This window comes from Nymphalis io, chromosome 25 (genome assembly GCF_905147045.1).
Source record: "Nymphalis io chromosome 25, ilAglIoxx1.1, whole genome shotgun sequence".
Lineage (NCBI taxonomy): Eukaryota > Metazoa > Arthropoda > Insecta > Lepidoptera > Nymphalidae > Nymphalis > Nymphalis io.
The window spans coordinates 2,128,735-2,149,625 of record NC_065912.1 but is presented as its reverse complement, the minus strand read 5'-3'; the positions used below and the strand labels follow the sequence as shown (position 1 = coordinate 2,149,625).

General features: G+C 30.9%; 2 protein-coding genes across 3 annotated transcripts in view; both read right to left on the bottom strand.

Moving 5' to 3' along the window:
* LOC126778228 (homeobox protein HMX3-B-like) overlaps positions 1-8,806 on the bottom strand; it is a 30,120-nt gene extending 21,314 nt beyond the window's left edge. The window contains exon 1 of the mRNA XM_050501709.1: positions 8,613-8,806. The gene's annotated coding sequence lies outside the window, so the exon portion shown is untranslated. The remainder of the gene's footprint in view (positions 1-8,612) is intronic.
* A 10,771-nt stretch (positions 8,807-19,577) lies between these two features.
* The window catches only part of LOC126778075 (uncharacterized), a 10,132-nt gene continuing 8,818 nt past the window's right edge, over positions 19,578-20,891 (bottom strand). For both annotated transcript variants that reach the window (XM_050501432.1, XM_050501433.1), the window contains exon 8: positions 19,578-20,807. In XM_050501432.1, the coding sequence (XP_050357389.1) occupies positions 20,644-20,807 (164 nt within the window). In that variant the 3' untranslated portion in view covers positions 19,578-20,643. The remainder of the gene's footprint in view (positions 20,808-20,891) is intronic.

Sequence of the window (20,891 nt, the reverse complement as noted above, 5' to 3'; positions counted from 1 at the left end):
TATTTTTAATTTTTATTTGTGTATATTCCAGTTAATATTATTCGAATCGACAAAGATAAATCAGAATTTTTATTATATAAGTGGGTATGGTTCGATTTCCAATAATTTCGTGTAGTTTATGAAAACATCAAGTACCATTGACGATACATTGTTGAAGATAATTTATTTACGTTACAAATGCAACTAGTACCTACCTACACTAGTAGAAATTCGCTGGAGTGCTGTTATCCTGGGTAAACCAGTGGGACTCTATCAGCTGATCTTTAATACTTATACGGTTTGGTAACTTGCTGCATACCCTACATTCCAACCCCGGGTTGGGCAAAATAAAAATGTTATATTTCTGAAACAGTACAGTACAGTAACAGCCTGTGAATGTCCCATTGCTGGGCTAAGGCCTCCTCTCCCTTTTTGAGAAAAAGGTTGGAGCTTATTCCACCACACTGCAATACAAATGTGGCAAAATTCGACACATGCTGGTTCTCTCACGATGTTTTCGTTCACCGTCAAGCACGAGATGAATTATAATAACAAATTTAGGACATGAAAATTCAGTGGTGCTTGCCCGGTTTTAAACCCACGATCACCGGTCACGCGTCGATCACGCGTTCTTACCACTAAGCCATCTCGGTTTCCTGGAAGAAATCACGTAAATCTGTTTGTCCTGCGCCTGAACACTCTGGTAGTGACGGATTGCCGTCCTATCGGATAATTTATTCTCAGTAACTAATTATAGAGTACATAATTGTTTGCACATAGACTTACGCAGTATAATACATATGCACTAATACAAATAGCTGGCCTTTTTTTATAGAATAGGAAGGCGGACGAGCCTATGGGCCACCTGATGGTAAGTCACCAACGCCCATAGACATTGGCATTGTAAGAAATGTTAACTTACATCACCAACCTTGAAAACTAAGATATTATGTCCCTTGTGCCTGAAATTATGGTCATTGAAAATGTTATAATTGTTGTCCGATATAAATTGTCAGCATTGTGCGTTCACAGATTAAGCCGAATCTCTTAATTAGAGATGACTTTACCAAACATTGAAACATTACCAAGTGACAGCCACAGATTATAAATAAGGGATGTTTTATTTCGTTAGTAATATGATATCGTGGTATTTCTAAATTGATACCCAAATATTCGGTGGAGTGTGAAGTATGTAATTGATACTTTTTAAACGATTTTTATCGCGCGATTAAATTTTCAAATCGATTTTTTTTTATAATTTTTAATTATAACCGTTTGATGCTTTTTTAATCTGGTGTCAAAATATTTGATATAAGATTTAATTGAAGCCAGATATTCGATACTTTTGTAATTTAACCGACAACAGACTATTTCTTTTTCATTGTATAAATTATTATTTATGTTCTTTTATAATTTTAAATTATATGTCTATGGTATTATATATTCAAGGTTCTGTATATATATTTATAAATGGTACATTTCACCTCAGTGATCTATAAACTTTATAGATCACTTAACTTCTGCTTCTTTTCTACTTCCCCAGCAGAAAATCAAAACACACGCGTTTAAACTGCAGTATTAAAATTTCACGTATATTTTTTTTTTCAATCACGCCTACATGTGAAGGAAAACACCGTAAGGAAATCTTCACGCACCAACTACATTCATGGTGAGCACCCTCAAATTGCTTAATACAACTGGCTCAGTCCAGAAGTGCCATTTACAGAAAGCTTATTTCTTACAAACGCGAGTTTGATTTCCGCTCATGACAATTTTTGTATGAGTAGAAACGGCTGCTCTGTGTGTTGTAGAAGTCTCTTATGTACTTTATGCTATATAACAATAATAGGTAATTTTCAAGCACGTATTAGTTTATATACAAATAGGAGTGTCCTTTCAAATGTATGAAATGTTGTAAAGTCGGACTAATTAATAAACGTAAAGGCCGTAACTCAACAAGATTGCGTCTTGACAGATGGCCACTTGCCGATAACATCTAACCCGTAACTTTACGACGCTCTAACCCTCGAATGCTAATCGAACTGTCACGTCCTCGCGTCACACCGTTAAACGAGTTGTTATAATAATTAATATATACCCAATAAGGTAACCGAAGTTAATAAAACGCGTGAAATTTAATTTCAGACACCGATTTCGAATCTGAACATGAAATACAAAAATTCTGATAATTTCACGTATATTAAAAAAAAAAAACAACAACGTTATTCTGTAAGAACTCACTTCGTATCTCACTCGTGACAGAAATTAGCAACTTAACGTACTGTGATACGCTTTTTTGATGATTATAAACGTTACAATTAATATAGTCAATATCGCGTCTCACTTTACGATATATCACATTCGTACTGAAAATTTATTGAAATACAATGTAATAAGTAAAACAATACAACTGTAATGTATAAAATTAGATAAGTAAATAAAAAATACAGTACAGTAACCTGTGAATGTCCCCGTGCTGGGCTAAGGCCTCCTCTCCTTTTTTAAGGAGTAGGTTTGGAGCTTATTCCACCACGCTGCTCCAATGCGGGTGGGTGGAATACACATGTGGCAGAATTTCAGTGAAATTAGACACATGCAAGTTTCCTCACGATGTTTTCCTTCACCGTCAAGCACGAAATGAATTATAATCACAAATTTTTAAGCACATGAAAATTCAGTGGTGCTTGCCCGGGTTTGAACCCACGATCATCGGTAAAGATTCACGCGTTCTTACCACTGGGCCATTTCTTCTTTTAAATAAAAAAATAAGAAGTACATTTTAGGCTCTAAGTATGCCAAATTGAAATAAGTCTCTAAGAGCTGCTCCACTCTTAAACAGTACATTAAAATAAATGCGCAATACTAAGGACAGACCGCGAACGGTCCTATAAACATGTGTTATATCACATTGCAATTATTTAATTATTATATATTTTTGTATATTCTTTATTTCACTCCAAAACGATGACTAAAATATGCATAAAAATAAAAAAACTTGCATTGGGCTCAATTATTATCATTGACTATGTTTTTTTTTTTTTAATCACCTTTCTAAATCAATAATGACAACGGTGTAATGGGCGGCCGGAACATCTTAACATAAAGGGTTGAATTAGACTTTGTAATATTTTACGATTTCGCGGGGAACTGTTAAAACTTCATTTAGTAATTAAGCGTGCTGTTACAATGGAATCAACCATTTTATTATCTTTTATCCTTTATTTTAATCTATATTGCTCTTATATTAATATTACATTGTATAAATAATGGCAATTTTTATTAGTGGCCAGTAATTATGTATATTGGAAGGCCTTTGCCTTTAGACAGCATGACAAAGAAACAAACGTGTATATAATATAATAACTTGTAAATCCTACATAAAGCCTGGTGGTAGTTGAAAAGGTACTAAGACTCATCAAATATTCTAGCGCCAAATAGAAATACAATAATCATAATTACATAATATTATAAATATAAAATTCAGTTTTTTTTTGTTACTTAAGTTAAAGATGTTGGTTTTTATTTTTCGTCAATTAGGTTTTTTTTAATGTTAAGTCAGCCTATAATTGATGTATATTTTATTACGATATTGTATATAAGCAATAAGACTATGTGTTATATTTGTAAGAAATGTTAACCATCGCTTACTTACCAACGCTTATAATCAATGCGCCACCAACCTTGGGAACTAAGATGTTATGTCCCTTGTGCCTGTAATTACACTGTCTCACTCACCCTTCAAACCGGAACACAACAATACCAAGTACTGCTGTTTTGCGGTAGAATATCTGATAAGTGGGTGGTATCTACCCAGAGGAGCTTGCAACAAAGCCCTACCTACTATTTCTTAATATACAACATTGGCTAATTAAATATATATATAAAATAAAAAATACTTGGTATTGATGCGTTCCAGTTTGAAAGGTGAGTGAGTCCGTATAACTAAAGGCACAATGGAAATAACATCTTAGTTCCGGAGGCTGTTGACGCATCGGTGTCTAATCACTACTGTCTATAAACAGTTACCGTTGAATTTTTTTTTAAATACAACCTAAATTAAAAACGAAATATCAAATAATATATTCTAATATGTATTTCAGTCGTATCGGAAAATTCGAAATATTGCTTTCTCACTGGCATATCTCAAGTGTTCGACACTGATATTGCAAATAATTTGCCAGCTGCGAAGCCTTAGGCGGAACGTTTCGTGTTTCTACGAATACCGAAACGTATTCTACAAACTTATACCGGACATTCAACGAATCATTATTGTATCAGTAAATGATCGATATTTAATTATTACATTTATATTTTAAGTAAAACATAAATAAAAAATAAACTACTATATTATAATAATTTAAAAATCATTTATAAATAACAATAATATGAAATTCACTCTTATCAAGTCAATTGTAGAAAATTTTAGTATATAATATAAATTAGTTTATAATGTAATTATATTATATACCCAAACCTACTCCGGAAATTTAATGTATATTGGCTTAATAGTTTTTTCAGTTAAGCAATACAAGCAAAACGTCACATCATATATTAAAATAGATTATATTCTTATATATATGTAGTAAGTTAAAATATAATTATTATATAAAGGGATTCCGTCCGGAATCGTTTATATTATTTAACATTTTAAATACTTTAGTTATCATTATCAGCTATCGAGTAATTGTGTAGAGGCCCAGTGGTTAAAACACGTTTATCCCGAAGACTGTTAGTTCAAACCCGGGCCAGGCCACTTTTTATAATGCATTTCATGCTTAACGATGAAACAAAACACGCATCAATGTTTCCAAACCGCATTGAATCAACTTGTTGGAATAAATTCCACTTCATCTAGCTCAGCAGTGGGACACTCACATTCTGTTACTACATCAATCCATCCCTATAAATACCATTAATAATTGTATTTCGAAATTCAAATAAGAGTATACTAATATACTTATAAAAATTAAGAGCCGAGATGGCCTAGTGGTTAGAACGCGTGAATCTTAACCGATGATCGTGGGTGGTGGGCACCCGAGCAAGCACCACTGAATTTTCATGTGCTTAATTTGTATTTATAATTCATCTCGTGCTTGACGGTAAAGGAAGACATCGTAAGGAAACCTGCACGTGTCTAATTTCATTTGAAATTCTGCCACATGTGTATTCTACGAACCCGCAACAGCGTGGTGGAATAAGCTACAAACCTTCTCCTCAAAAAGGAGAAAAGGCCTTAGCCCAGCAGTGGGACATTAACAGGCTGTCACTGTACTGTACTGTACTATAAAAATTACCCCCGAACATAAACTAATCTTTGGCTAATTAAGCAAAGCGATATTAATTAAAATAAGTGTGTTCAAATTAGTTAATAACACGAAAATATAAATTAACATGTGACAGAGTTTAATTGGTAATTAAGGCCTAAGGGATTCTGTGCTATTTACAATTAACAAAAAGAGCAAGTTATATAACGCAAGTTACATATATACATCTAATACCATTACTTTTAAAAAAGCTCATGGATAACTTTTTGTCAGCGAATCCATAATCAAAATCCGTTGTTAGTGCTTTGAGATCCTGTTGTTTTTTGTTTTTTGTTATATTCTTTTCATATTGTGTTAATGAAGAAAGCATAGGTCTATAATTTTTTTATTTTATTTTATGTTGACGCGATACTTTGTGAATGTTACGTACACTTGTAATCGACATACATATCAGGAGTTGTTTTTTTTCTTTGGATGTTATTTATGCCACCGTTTAATACGTATATTTTTAGTGTGCCTACTAAATATATATGTGTATATGTATATATACATATACACATATATATATATATATATATATATATATATATATATATATATATATATATATATATACTTGTTACTGGATAACGTTCGATTGACGACGGTGTGCAAAAGTCAATTTTTTCCTCGAATAGAACGTAAAAAAGAGAAATAAGAATTCCGTCCATGTCGCCGCTTTTATTTTTTAATATGAGGCCCACAAACCTTGGAAACTTCGAGGTCCCTTGTGCCTGTAGTCATATTGGCTCACTCCACGTGTTCTCATAACTAAACCAAATTATCGAAAGTCGTTTTTAATTATTCATACAAACAAACATTACTCAATTTCTACTAACATCAAGCAAATAATGTTAACAGACGAATGTTACAAACTTGTACTAAAACTATAAAGCTGGTGGTAGGTGATAGCTATTTGTTTAATTAAATTGTATAGTTTCTTGTAATATTGAATAATAAATATTGAAACTAACTAGTCCGCGTTTACAGCAATTATCGTTTCTGCTCCAACGCCGTGGACCGAAGCATGATGGTGAATAGCCTATAAAATTTCTCAAGGATAGAGCTATCAAATGCACGAAGATTTTTTCGAACCCGACTAGTAGTTCCAGAGATTAGCGCATTCAAACATTATATTATTATTATTATGAATAATAAGTGTTTATACGCCTTATATATTAAACAAGACTATACTTGTAATATGTTATATAATAGGAGATAATACAAGAGAATGCAACGTTATTACGATAAATTAGTCGTACTTTAGGAATGAACGATAACATACATTCGTTGTCATTCGTGATGTAGTATTGATCAATCCATTCAATTCAATCAATTTATTTTCTTTAAGTTTACTTTGTTACATATAATTTATATGTAACAAAGGTCAGATCGGTAAGATAAAAAGTTATTGAAGGTTTCTCTCCAAAAATTTGCAGTAGCAGCCTGGAGTCTGGAAGTGTATGTCCTGTGCCTCGGAAAACACGTGAAGCCGTTTGCCGCTTGAACTCTTCCAAGTCGTGTATGAATTGCCGTCCCATCAAAATATGAAAACGAGGGAATAGAGAGTGCACTTGTATTTACGCACGCACTTATGCACTATATTATGTCCAGCGCAGTTGGCTAATCTTCTTTGAGATTGGCTACCGTGGTTGCCGTGGATATATATATTTTACACAAGCTTACACTTTTTCTTTCACGTACAATCTTGACCACATGCCTCTTTTATATTAGATATATTGGTTGGCGGTTCCTTCAAGTCATAGAAATAAGTTATATACCCTTACTAGCTAAACCAACGGCTTCCTCCGCGTAGATTTCAGTTTGTGACGAAAATCTTTTAAAAACTTGTATACAGCCCTTCATCTGCAATTTATTTTTCCCTTGATGATAAATAATAAGCTGAAGCTTGCTTTGTAGAAAATTTCATCAAAATTGGTGTAGTGATTCAGCCGTGAAAGCGTAACAAGCAAACAGAGTTACTTTTGCATACTACAGATAATCCTAACTAAACGGGCTCAAGAAGAAGCTTAAGAAGAAGCTCAAGTAATAATGATTATAATCGGATGGATGTTTACTTTTATTTAGCGCGTAAACTCTCTCTTAAACAAATATACTGTTTAACTTAAAATGTTGTTTAGATAAAATTATTTAAAAGCAATGCTTTGCCTTCTTCTTTCGAACGTGAAATCAATGATGATAGAAAGAGATAAGTAACGTCTTACTTATAAACGTTTAGCGAGTGATTAGATAAATAATGCTGTGTCTTCTTCTTTCAAATATCAAATCAATTATGACGGAAAGAGAGAAATCAGTCTAAGCCAAAGAGCTATTAAGCAACGCTTATAAGTAAGGCTCATAATCTTTACATTATATACATACATTTCATAAATATTAACGGCCATACTTATGAGCGATTAGCACTGATATATCTCTTTCTAGCTCATTGATTTAACATTTAAAAGAAGAGGAAAGAATCTTCTTGTATCTTTTAGATACAGGCGTCTTTTCTTAAGGTTATTCTATTAAAATCAATGAACATACTACATATCAAAGTAAGCGCTTAAAGCGATAGATAGTTATAAACATAATATTTGTATTTAACAAATTTAATAAATACACGTATAAAATTTCATGGATTATAATATTTTATATTAACTTAATAAATTATCGCACATACTCATTCATTAGATTCTTATCTTTTAATAAGTAGTTTTAATTTACTTACTGTCTTCTTAGTAGTAATTTTATATTGGTTTTAGTTGCATGTTATATAATACTTAATATATAATAAGGTATGTATGTTATTAACTGCTGGAGGACCAAATAAATAAATTATAATATACATTAAATGCGTTCATATCGTCGGAACATTCAAATAATAAATGTATAATTACGAGATAAGTATAAATTCAATATAAGTATAAATGTTTAATTGACATTGGAATTTGATTATAATATATAAACATTTTGCTTAGAATATAACGGCATTACTTATAAACGTAAGCAATCGGCTGTTTAGTTAAACATTGATATCTTTCAATCATTTTTGATTTAAAATTTGCAAGAAGAAGACACAGCACGTTAATAAGTAAGGCCGTAAATATATATTAAAGTTACATATTTGATATTTAATTTTTAAAATAAATAAATCATTTTATAATACTGACTTTGATCTTTAAGTGTACGTTCAAAATATACCACATAAAATATTAATTGTGTATCTGTCATAATTTAAAATAAGATATCAAATTATAGAAAAATAATATTAATAAATATTTTTTTGATATATTTTTATGAATTCTCAAAACGATTAAAAAAAAAACTTACCTCTCAACCGAAATCAGTTATCCCTCATAATCTCCACTTTTTCAATAAATCAATCCACAACACTAATATCGAAAAAAAAATTTAATCAAAATCCATATCACAAACAGTTCATACCGCGTAATTAAAAAAAAACTACCGTTTTATTTCGACGATGACGTGACAGGTAGGTACCGTAACTAAGGGACATGCGTCGGTGTCTACGGCACCCGTATGACTGGCAGCTACCCTTACAATTTGGGGCGTCACAATACGAAGACCACCCCTCGAAATAACCAACCATCCCCATATAGCCGTCCCTTTCTAATGAAGACATCCCTTTTACGGTAAACCGACCCTTATAATAAGTACGTAAGGGTGTCGAGGGTGCAAAGTGAAATTGTTGAGAAGTAATCGATCGGTAAGAGTAAGTACAGTAATAGTAAGTATCTAACAGAATTAAGGGTTGGTACTTTCGATGTTGTGGACTGGAGGTATGCGGTATTGAAGCTTTATTTCATCTGTAACGGATTTATATATACATATATTTTAAAAACATTCTATTTTTAAATTTGTTTTATTTTTTTCTTTTTATTATTATCATATAATTCGAGTTATTTGAAAGATTAAGAACTCTATAACTGGTTTAGAATAATATTGGCCTTCTGCGTGGCCAGTCTTTTTTATAATAATCTATTTACTTTATTTTTTTTAAATGGTATTAGTTGCCTGTTTTGTAATTAAATTTATAAATATCGTTTTAATATATAAAAACAGCCAGTTACAAGTAACGGATTTATATATATACATATATTTTAAAAACATTCTATTTTTAAATTTGTTTTATTTTTTTCTTCTTATTATTATCATATAATTCGAGTGATTTGAAAGATTAAGAACTCTATAACTGGTTTAGAATAATATTGGCCTTCTGCGTGGCCAGTCTTTTTTTATAATAATCTTTTTTCTTTATTTTTTTTAAATGGTATTAGTTGCCTGTTTTGTAATTAAATTTATAAATATCGTTTTAATATATAAAAACAGCCAGTTACAAAAAGATCTACACTTGGAAAAAATTAAGAAAGTTACAATTATGAATACAAATATTTTATTATATTTATATACATACTTATCGCTTACTTAATAACATCTTAATGCAGTTTCAGTATATCTTTCCCAAACGTGGGCCAATAAAAGTGGGATAGAGATATGTTATTGTTTTATCATTGCAAATGAGATAGACACAGTTCATAACGAAAACAACAAACAAACAAATTTCAATAACAAATACTAGCCAACTGTGCAGTTGTCATTGAAGTGCACAAGTGTGTGCAAGCACAGATGCTCTCTTAATTGCCTCGCTCTCATACGATGGGACGAAATACGACTCAACTGGGTAGAGATGAAATGTAGATCAAATGGCTTTACTTACTTTAAAACAGGATTTTTTTTAACTTGATTTCCCAACTTTGTACTAATTAACTATTTAACGGTGATCTTCACTTGGTGGTAGGGCTTTGGGCAAGCCCATTTGAGTAGGTACCATCCACCCATCAGATATTTCACCGCCAAACAGCAATACTTAGTATTGTTGTGTTTGAAGAGTGAGTCAGCCAGCGTAACTACAGGCACAAGGGACATAACATCTTGGCTCCCAAGGTTGGTAGCGGAGCGATGTAAGGAAACGTTAATATTTCTCACAGTGCCAGTATTTGGTTACCACTTACCATCAGGTGGCCTACTTGTTATTATGCCTTATACAATAAAAGAAAAGGAAGACCGTACAACCTGGGGTATGATCCTGAGACATCACAATATGTAGACATACAAGTGTACCACAATACCAAAATACATATTAGCCGTATAATATTGTAGGCTAATACGTTTCTATGAAAAGTTACTTATAATATTACTTACGAAGACATTGTACTAATGCGATTTATACATATGTACATACATACATACATACATATGTGCATTAATGATACTTTTCATATATAGAGGTAAAATTATGTGGCTTATGTTAATTGAATATATAAGTTATATTCATGGCTAGTCAATTCTACCGCAAAATAGCGATATCTTTGTATTGCTGTGTTCCGGTTTGAAGGGTGAGCCAGCTAATCCTAAGTTCCAAATCTATATATTAGCGAAATACCACTCACCACGATATCTAAACTATCCGCCCGATTGACTTGAAAGTGACAGTTACTTCTTTCTCGACGAAGACGCTCGCTAAGAACAGATTTTACGCAAATCCTTATCCAAAATACAGTTTTCTTATCAACCCGCACGAAGCCGAGACGATTAACTAGTTATATTATAAATACAAAAGTGAATTTGTTTGTTACGCTTACACTTCTTAACAAATTGGCCGATCATCATGAAATTTTTCGTACATGTTATCAGGGATACAGAAAAAAACATAGCATTCCTAATTAATTTTCACACACCCAAAAAGGAAAAAATAGTTTCGACAGATGAATAAGAATTGAGAACGCAGACAAATTTTCCTATCAGTACAGTACGAGTTAACTCAGGTCAGTAGTAAATCATTTCATTATTTACTTAATTCCAAAATGTACATCAACAGTACACTTAATACTTATCATCTTCTTAATATATAAATAATTCTTCTGTACGTGTGTTTGTCACCAAACTCCTCCTAAACGGCTGGGCCTCCTTGCTGGATGGTTTGAAAATATAGTTGGACCCGGTATGAAAAAAATGACTGGATCCGATACTTAAACATATAATGAATGTCAAATTGCTTAGGAATAACCGTAACAGCCTGTGAATGTCCCACTGCTGGGCTAAAGGCCTCCTCTCCTCTTTTTGAGGAGAAGGTTTGGAGCTTATTCAACCACGCTGCTCCAATGCGGGTTGGTAGAATTCACATGTGGCAGAATTTCAGTGAAATTAGACACATGCAGGTTTCCTCACGATGTTTTCCTTCACCGTAAAGCACGAGATGAATTATAATCACAAATTAAGCACATGAAAATTCAGTGGTGCTTGCCCGGGTTTGAACCCACGATCATCGGTTAAGATTCACGCGTTCTTACCACAAGGCCATCTCGGCTTTAGGAATAGTAGAATATAATAAAATATAAATATTTTATGAATTATAATAATTTATTCAAAAACAAAATCGAAGAACATAATCAATAAGTGTATTTATTATTTATTTATTAAGCTGACCCGTGCCAACTTCGTTGGGCACAGCAACCTCGCAAACTTTACCTCGTTATAATAATAGTATTGATTAACAGTACATAAGAACAACATAATTATATTTTAAATATATTATATTTTGTATTAAAATTCTAAGTAAAATCTTTTCACAAATCTAATGAGTACCACAGATTATTTAGACCACGATCACGATATCATGTCAGCTCAAGCTCAACGCTAATTATACCTATAAACCTTCTCCTTAGCCCAGCAGTGGGACATTCACAGGCTGTTACTGGTTACTGGCTATTTATTTCTCTCTGCTCCACTTACCGTTAGACTCTGATATATATTTAAATGTTTCCAATTTCAATTATTTCTATTCCATTATATATAGACTAAAAGTCTGTACATCGTTTATGTTTATTCTGTATTCGTTTTATTTTGCCTTAACTTTTATATAATTCATTATTTACTTAATTCATTGATATTATGGTAGATGATCAATTGAATTGAAACCATGAATCTGATTTAGTGATGAAGTTTACTACCGGACAATGTCTGGGTGTTTCTTCTCGTGCTCGGAATGAAAACATCGTGAGAACTGCATGTGTCTGATTTCACTAAAATTCTTTTACGTGTGTATCCACCAACCTGCATTGGAGCAGCGTGGTGGATTAAGATTTTAATCAAAGAGTCAGAACGGTTCAGCACAACTGTACGACATTCAGAGGCTGTTACAATATAATAGAATAAAAATGTATGCGTTCTGAAATGCTTACAACGGTGAAGGATAGTTTCCAACTCGGAATGAAGCAGCGTGCTGGAATAAACTCCAAGGGTTTTCCTAAGAAGGCGATGTTTTCCTCAGCAGATATTTAAATGCCTTTACTGAAAATTACTGTTTCATTCATTATCAATGAGCTCATATAGTCAAAGTTTAAATCGAAAATCTTTATTCAATATAGAAGCGTGTTAGGTATTTGCTTATTGATAGTCAAAAATCTACCATCTGTTCGGAAATTAAAATTTTTTTACAATGGTAGTTGTATATAATAATAAAATTATGTTATATTTTTCTGGCGGTGATCGTTTCATTCCCATGATGTGTACTTATCTAAAAAGTCATTGGTTTTGTAATATCCTTAGCACACAAACGTGTTAATAAATATTAACGAATCTTTTAAATCTCACAATTGAATATTTTTGAACGTTTTCTGGGATCCTGTTGTAAAAGCGTATACATTCCGCAACTTACCCTGTGTTATTAGGTAATATTAGTATAAGTTTATGCTTGTTCCTAGTGTTAACAGTACGTCACAATCCCTAGAAAATTCTTTTATGTTTTTTTGCGTACATACATAATATTATCAAATATAAGTTGAAATGCAACATTTATTATTTAAATTATTAAACCTTTTGGGCCCAGGTTATAAACTGTAATAGATTTCTTCAGAACAAAAGTCGTATTCATATCGGCTGCATTACGCCGAAGTAGAATGTCATTATTACGTCTATACTTGTACGTGCTTTCCGAAAGTGAGAGCCAACTATTACCAACTTACATACTCCGGGCTTCTGAGAATTCGTGGGCAGAAAAACCGATTAACATTTTATTGGTCCGACCCAGGGCTTGAACCCAGGATTTCGAGTTGTGCAACTAGCTAGGTTTTAAACTAAAGAGACACTTAAGGCACATATTTATACACATTCAATACAAATAACGAATATGTATGTATTATATATAAATTAAATAAAAAATATATGAAGATAATAAATTAAATTTATAAATTAGCCAAAACTTCCTAAATAACGTTCTCACAAACAAACGGATATACGGAAATGTGTCTTCACGAGGCCCCTTAACCATTCACTAATACCCTTTAGCCCTTAGGCGAAATGAAACCTCACCCTTACCAAAAAATACCGACACAAGAAGCTTACAACACATACGGCATCCATTGCGCGTTCTAGTATAAAATACTTAAAACATCTGTCAGGTAAAAGTCGCAATGACTGTTGCCATAGTAATAAAAGCAGATAAATTTAATAATAAAATATATTTATAGTGTGGTAGCCCCGAGCGTTTCCGAGTGTCGGTGCGTATTCGCCCTAATGACTAATTTACTCCTATAATTGCCCTTGTAGGAATCTTTAGGGGCTTTTTATGTCTTCATTGGTTAAGTAGGGACTTCCATAAAAGTTTGGTACTTTTTTCGGCCTTATTACTGCTTTTTATTCAGCGATATACGCTTAATGTGGTTACACATATCAAGAATAGAAACACGCTTGTCTTGTAGATACATAATCACACTTTTTTTTAAGTATACCACAAATTATTAAAGTAAATCCGGAATATTCTACGAATTAACTTCTGAGGAACTCTGGTGTCAAAGCATTTTATTACATGTAATTGGAACATTCAAGAAGTAAAACTTCGTTCAAAACCGTCTTAAGACTCAATCTTTTAAGGTTCCTCCCACGGTGTGTGTTCTGCGGATAATTCACGGGCGACGACCACGGACAGCCACGCACCGCACTAAGACGAAGGTGAGTGTCAGTCTGTGTTGGCTAAGATTCGAAAGAAAAAAAATGGTTTTTCATTCCAAAACGACTAAATTCACGACGCACATGTGTTACCGACCCGCGGCGGAACAGACACACCGCTACGGACTTGCCTGTGCTTCCCACAAACGATAATTTTTACACGGTGCGTCGGTGCGGGCTGGTCTGCATCCGTCCGTTGTATCCCCTCCGATTACTCTTAAAAACACCAATGAATTGTCTTTTTACAAAGTTAAAAAGTGTTAGGAATATTTTTAATTGAACCTATTTGATTAAATCGTAATATTTTAACTGTGAAACAGCTGTGTGAGTACGATTAATAATGGTTGCCATGGTGACCAATGTCATCTGGGCCATTTATCCGTGAGCCTTCTATTGTTTTTTTTTTTGTTTTGTTTTATTAAGGCAAAAATAGTATACACTTAAATGAAATACTAAAACTACTAAAACAAACGCCAATTAGCAGCAACTCTAAATTAATAACACGAATAGAATATTCGGAATATCAGCAAACGTCTGAATGTCATATGTATTTTCTTATACAAAATTGTAATCTCAAGCTCATGTTCAATTAAGCTTTTTAAGTAATCATTTATCAAATTATTGTATGGAAACGTTATACATTATATTAATTGTATTATTTACCAACTCTAATAGAACTCTAGTAGAAATTCCTACTATTATTATAAATGCGAAAGTAACTCTGTCTATTTGTTATGCTTTCACGTCTAAGCCACTGACACTATTTTGATGAAATTTTATACGAAACAAGCTTCATACCGTGGACGCCCGCTCCTAACCCGCAGGCGAAGCCGCGAGCGAAAACTAGTATAAAATAACGTAAATCTTCGAATCGTTATTACCTACAATAAAATATTTTTTACCGACAATATAAGGAGTCAAAATTGACATTCAAAATCTTAAACAAAAATATCTGCTCTCAATAACGCAGGCGATTTTCATAAGAATACTTACTTAATATATAAAAAAATCCTATGTTTTCGAGTCTATTAACACGAATATTATAATGTAGATTCTAAACTGTGGTTCCACATTCTTAAGTCGGTCTTACTAATGAGTTGAATAATGTAAATACTTATAAACGTCCGTTATAAAAATATTAATTATTTGTAATGTTATGTTTAATTGCCAGGTTAGCTGCCGGCAGTTAGCTTACAAGGCTGCAGACTCTGAGGTTTCGTATTTAAAATCCCGTCGTGATTCGACGGGATTTTGCATACTATATAAAATGTTAGTTTTTCTCACGAAAAAATCTCAGTGGTATGAAGTTATTACGAAATTTGCATATGTTTACAATCCCATTATCCCATGCGTCTCAGCTCTCGCCGGCCGATTTAGAATGCCGTCCCTTCACCAGCTGGACACCCTCATCATAAAGGGCTATGTTAACATAAAATGGAGTATGTAAAATAGATAATTTTATTTTTAGTATCCAGTCTTCCTTTCTTCCTATATGGCCTCTTTATTCGCCGGCTAATATATGGGCAATTGTTACATAAAATGTATTTTATTTCGCATACACAACATTTATAGATGGTTTGAATAAATTCAGTCAAAATGAAAAAAATACAAAAACTAATCTTACTTTTTCAAGCTAATAAGAATATTTATTTACAAAGATCCATTAGTAAGCGCCATCTAGTATTGAAAAGTTAAGTAAAAGATAATTTAAAAATGTTTATATAACATAATTATTAGACTATTTAATAGATTTTTTCTTGAGTAAAAGAACAAATACATGTAAATTATTGCGAATATGCTATGGTTCATTATTTGATTATTTTTAACGCCATCTCTTATTGAGCAGCAGTAAAAAGCTATGTGATGTGATATTTGACATATAGTTTACAAAAAATGTAATAGATGGTGCTATAAGAGTACTATACATAGAGAATGTTTTTTTATTAATAATTTCTTATTATTAAAAAACATAACAGGTTTTTTTATTGATTCTAGAACCGCAATTATTTTTTTAAATATTTAAATAAAATTGATATATCAATAAAAAGATCAAATATGAAATGGAAATTAATTATTTTTTTACTAAAATCTCTCCCTTATAATCTTTATTATATATACATATATGTATATGTACATGTGTGTGAATTTTAATATTAAGTTTCATATAATTTGCCTAAGACATCATCAAAACAATCTTTAACGTAGAAAAACAATTATCTCACCAATTAGTTATTTTTATCTCAATAAAGAATTAAACTGAACAATAGAAATATTATATTAATTACAAACAAATTATAAGTATATATATACATTTTGGGATTTGTCAAGATCACCTTTTTTGAAATAAAAATCAATCTTTGTTCAAAATACTTTATTCTCAACAACATTACGTATAAAACAACCTTACTGCATCCGTCGAATGCACATACAGAAGTCACGGATCATTTTTACAACGGAATTATTTATACACGTGTCATTTCTAAGTGAATTCCAAATTTTTTTAACTCTGTTTTATGATTGATAAAGTATATTTTTATTACATGTTATATTTATTTACATAATTCGTATTCAATTCCTATTAAACGAAATTTAATTTGAAGCTTACTTCAATAGAATTTGTAAAGATGACTCAACTTTTATGAGAACCTATTGTTTAATTTTTTTTTAATTATGTGTAGAGCAAGGTGTCTAATATTTTGTGTGCCTCTGTAATAAATGTAATATATAACAGAAATAAAACTAAATATTTGTTGTCATTTTAATAATAACATTATTTGGTAATTTTTTGGGTCTCTATAAACAGTTTATGAGGAACATTGCCTTTAGCCAAACTGACCTTTAATTTTCCTAAAGTGTTACCATTCCTAAATAATCTTGTGTATTGTTTTATTTCAGTATAATTATTCCAATTTATGTTATATTTTAAACTACATTTATATTATAAAGCTTTGAAATATTTTTGTTTGAATTGACGTTATCATCTCAGGAAGTACCAGTCCGATTTAAATAATTATTTTTGTCTATATTTCCTGACGCGGAAAGGCAAGAAGAATTAAGCAATGTGCCATTGTATGAAATAGGCAATATCAAAATTTAACGAGAAAATGCAGTGTATAGGACATTAGGTCCTTTTAAACTAATTTAATAGAAATTGTAGTTTAGAGAATAATACTTAAATTTTGTGCATATCTTATTTAATATTAATTTATGTACATAGTTCAAAAAACAATTATTCAAAAGTTGCTTTATGTAATTCGGTTGGGAGACCTTTTTAAATAAAAAGAATTAACATTTTAAAAATTCAAAAATTTTAAATATTTCTAATGTTTCTTTACTCAAATCAAATTCTATTGAAGTGGACAATTAACATCCTTATAATTAAAGTTAATAATCTTCGAGACCAATCAGAAACATAATTATTATTATAAATAAACGCGTAAAACATTATTAATGTTATGATTGACATTGTCTGTGTAACAAAAGTTGCCGCGTTAATTTATCGTTCTTATATGTAAGAAAAATATATATATATATTTTTTTTTAATTTTAACTGAAAAATGAAAGATAAAATAAATGATAAATAGAATTACGACCTCATGAGTTGTTTAAAATGTTTTTTTTTTTTATTATGAGTATTAAGTCTTTTAATTATTATGTATAATGATAAAATAATAAAGTATCCTTTTAATAATACCTAAAACATCTTTTAAAAAAATATTAAACACAATTAATTTCGATTTTCAAATATGGCTGTGATTACTATTCATGTTATATATAACGTATACAAGGCATGTAATTATATTTAAAGTTAACGAAAATGTTGCCAAAGGTAATCTAGCAATTAGCGTGGCAAATTCCTTCCAAAAGGTCCTAAGAGACTTAATATATTCAATAACAGATATATATATTGTTTAAATTATTTTACTGCTATAAAATACTTGAAATTTTACAGCCTTTCTTAAAGTTAACTTTGTAAAGTACAGCAAGTGTTGCCAAGTAAGGTTAAAAAAATCTCAGCTACGAATGGGCTTAAAATTTAACGGATGGACTTAAAATTTAAAATCATAGTCATATTTAAATATGCTTAATATTATAATTAAAATAAATATCATCACAACGAGAAAACACAATATCATCTACTTACATTGACTAGGTTTTCTTTTTTTTTCTTCATATAACTAACGCAATATTGAATATACGTCGATGCGACATTTGAATTCTTCAACTATTGGTATAGTCCACTTTAATGTTGTTAGTAATTATACAAAGAAATATCTATCTAAGTTTTTTTTTTAATTTGAATATGACTTAAAATGAATCATTATAAAAAGTTTAATTCCTTAAAGATTTTATTTTTTAAAATTCTTTTTTTTTTTTGCAGTATGACATATTTTAAGATAACATTGTATAACACGGTTTGTTTTTAAAACTTTTACCAAAACCGATAGGGGTATAATTAATTTTTTTTATTTTGTAAATATCTAATAAAAAAAGGCGAATAGCTATTCAAGTCTATGCAGTCTGTATTAGCAGTCTTTAAAAGCGGTATTAATAACTGACGACACGTGTACTATAAGAGAGCGCACATTCGAGTTTTTATCGGCTGATAATTTAGTTCTACTTTTATTTTAATAGTTTTAAATATTTTAGTAGAATTTATTCAAAATGTAAATAAGTCTTACAAGACAAAAGGACAAGATTCCATTTAATACAATTAATATGTGTAACTTTATTAATGAAAGAACCGTACAGTTTTTAGTGGTTGTTAGAACCGCTGATGGTTCAAATTCTTCAAGTGCTTGTAAAACCTACGTGAATAAAATATATTTGGATTTGCATACTGTATGACTCAATACTATGTGATTTTACCTATTTGTATCCGGTACTATGCAGTCCTCAACACTTCATATATTAATATACCATTTTTTTATATCTACAGATATAAAAAACATATTTAGTCATAACTGTCAATATTATATATTTTTTTGTGTCTGCGTTTAAATTGGCAAAGTTTTTTTTTTTAATTAAAAATAATGAAATCTTAATACTCCATACACCGGGATAAGCATAAATGTCTTTATGCAAACAAAATAGCAGGCACATATTATTTTTAAAATTTATTAAAATATCAGCCGATAATGTACGGTATTTGCTTATAACATACATCAGGAACAAAAAGGGCAGTATTAAAGCTTGATTTTAGGTTGTTCGAAATATAAAGCTAATATTTTTAAAACTGGACATCTGTATATAGAATAAAAAGCGCAGTCTATGGCTGTAGTGATACTTTATTGTCTATGGGTATAGATTTCATGAATGCAAAATATATTTACATTATAATTTATAAAAAATATGCATTGAAGCTGCCTATATTTAATAACCCCAATTAAAAAGCTGTTATAATTTAAAAATAATTAGGAACAAATCAACTTTTGGCACTAGCATTAGCATTGGAAGCATTTTGTTCTTCATGTATACACTCTAGCTACCATTTACTTTTTTTTTTAAAGATTTGTTCTCAAAAAAGGTTTTATTATAAACTATTTTTTTTTAATTTTGCAAACTTTTATTCCTTGTTGGATTTTTTATACATAATCTGTACCACGGTTCTGTGGCTAAGTAAATCATACATTTTAAGTCTAAAATAACTATATAAGCTATGAGTTATACACTTACAGATAATATATACATAAAATTCGTAATATTCATACGATTATGTTTTTAAAACGAAAATACAACAATTGTAATTATAAATTGAAGGTAACATCGCAGTGAATTTATTTAAGCGAAACTAGGTTTAGAAATTAAAAAAAACAAATTTAAATCATACAAAAGTTGAATCCAACTGTTTTGTTAGTTCTAAAAATTTACATGAGCCTCTATGGATTTTTTTTCCACAAGATATTGCTATGATAATTAATTAAAAAACATTTGTTTTATTTTTTTTAAATAAACATTCATCACGACAAACAAAATTTAAAATTTTCTGATTAAAAATAAAACCAAAAAAAATAACAATGCCAATGGACTGTTAGACATAAGAGGTAGCGTAAAAATCGTACATAAAACTATGTACGGTACTAAACTACTATTTACAAAAATAAACCATTAAAGAAAAAAAATGTACTAAAACAATTTAACTAAAGAGGTACGTTGAGAGCACAACAAATCAAAATGTCTTTTCGATTGCACAACGGAACGCATCACTAACTTGACATTGACAGCCGTCAGTCAATGAGCGAAAACTTTACGCGTCAGACGTCACTTTGACAAGCGCAGGTAACGCGGTTAACACTATACGGTTAATTGAAATGAGGCTAAATTTAAGTAATCGTCAAGCCGTATTATCATCGTGTCGATTTTTATCACCTTTTCGTTTATTTAATTTCTTTTTGATATCTAGTAACATTTGTTCGAATGACATATCGTCGTTTCGACGAATTGGTAGCGCTGCTTGGCCGTGAAATGCGCTCTCAGTGTACTTAGCTTCTAGACCATCTGTTAAAAATAAAATATTGTATGAGTCGCTTTCCTTTTTTATACTAACATAGATACTTTATCAAGAGTACTAGAAGATATTAG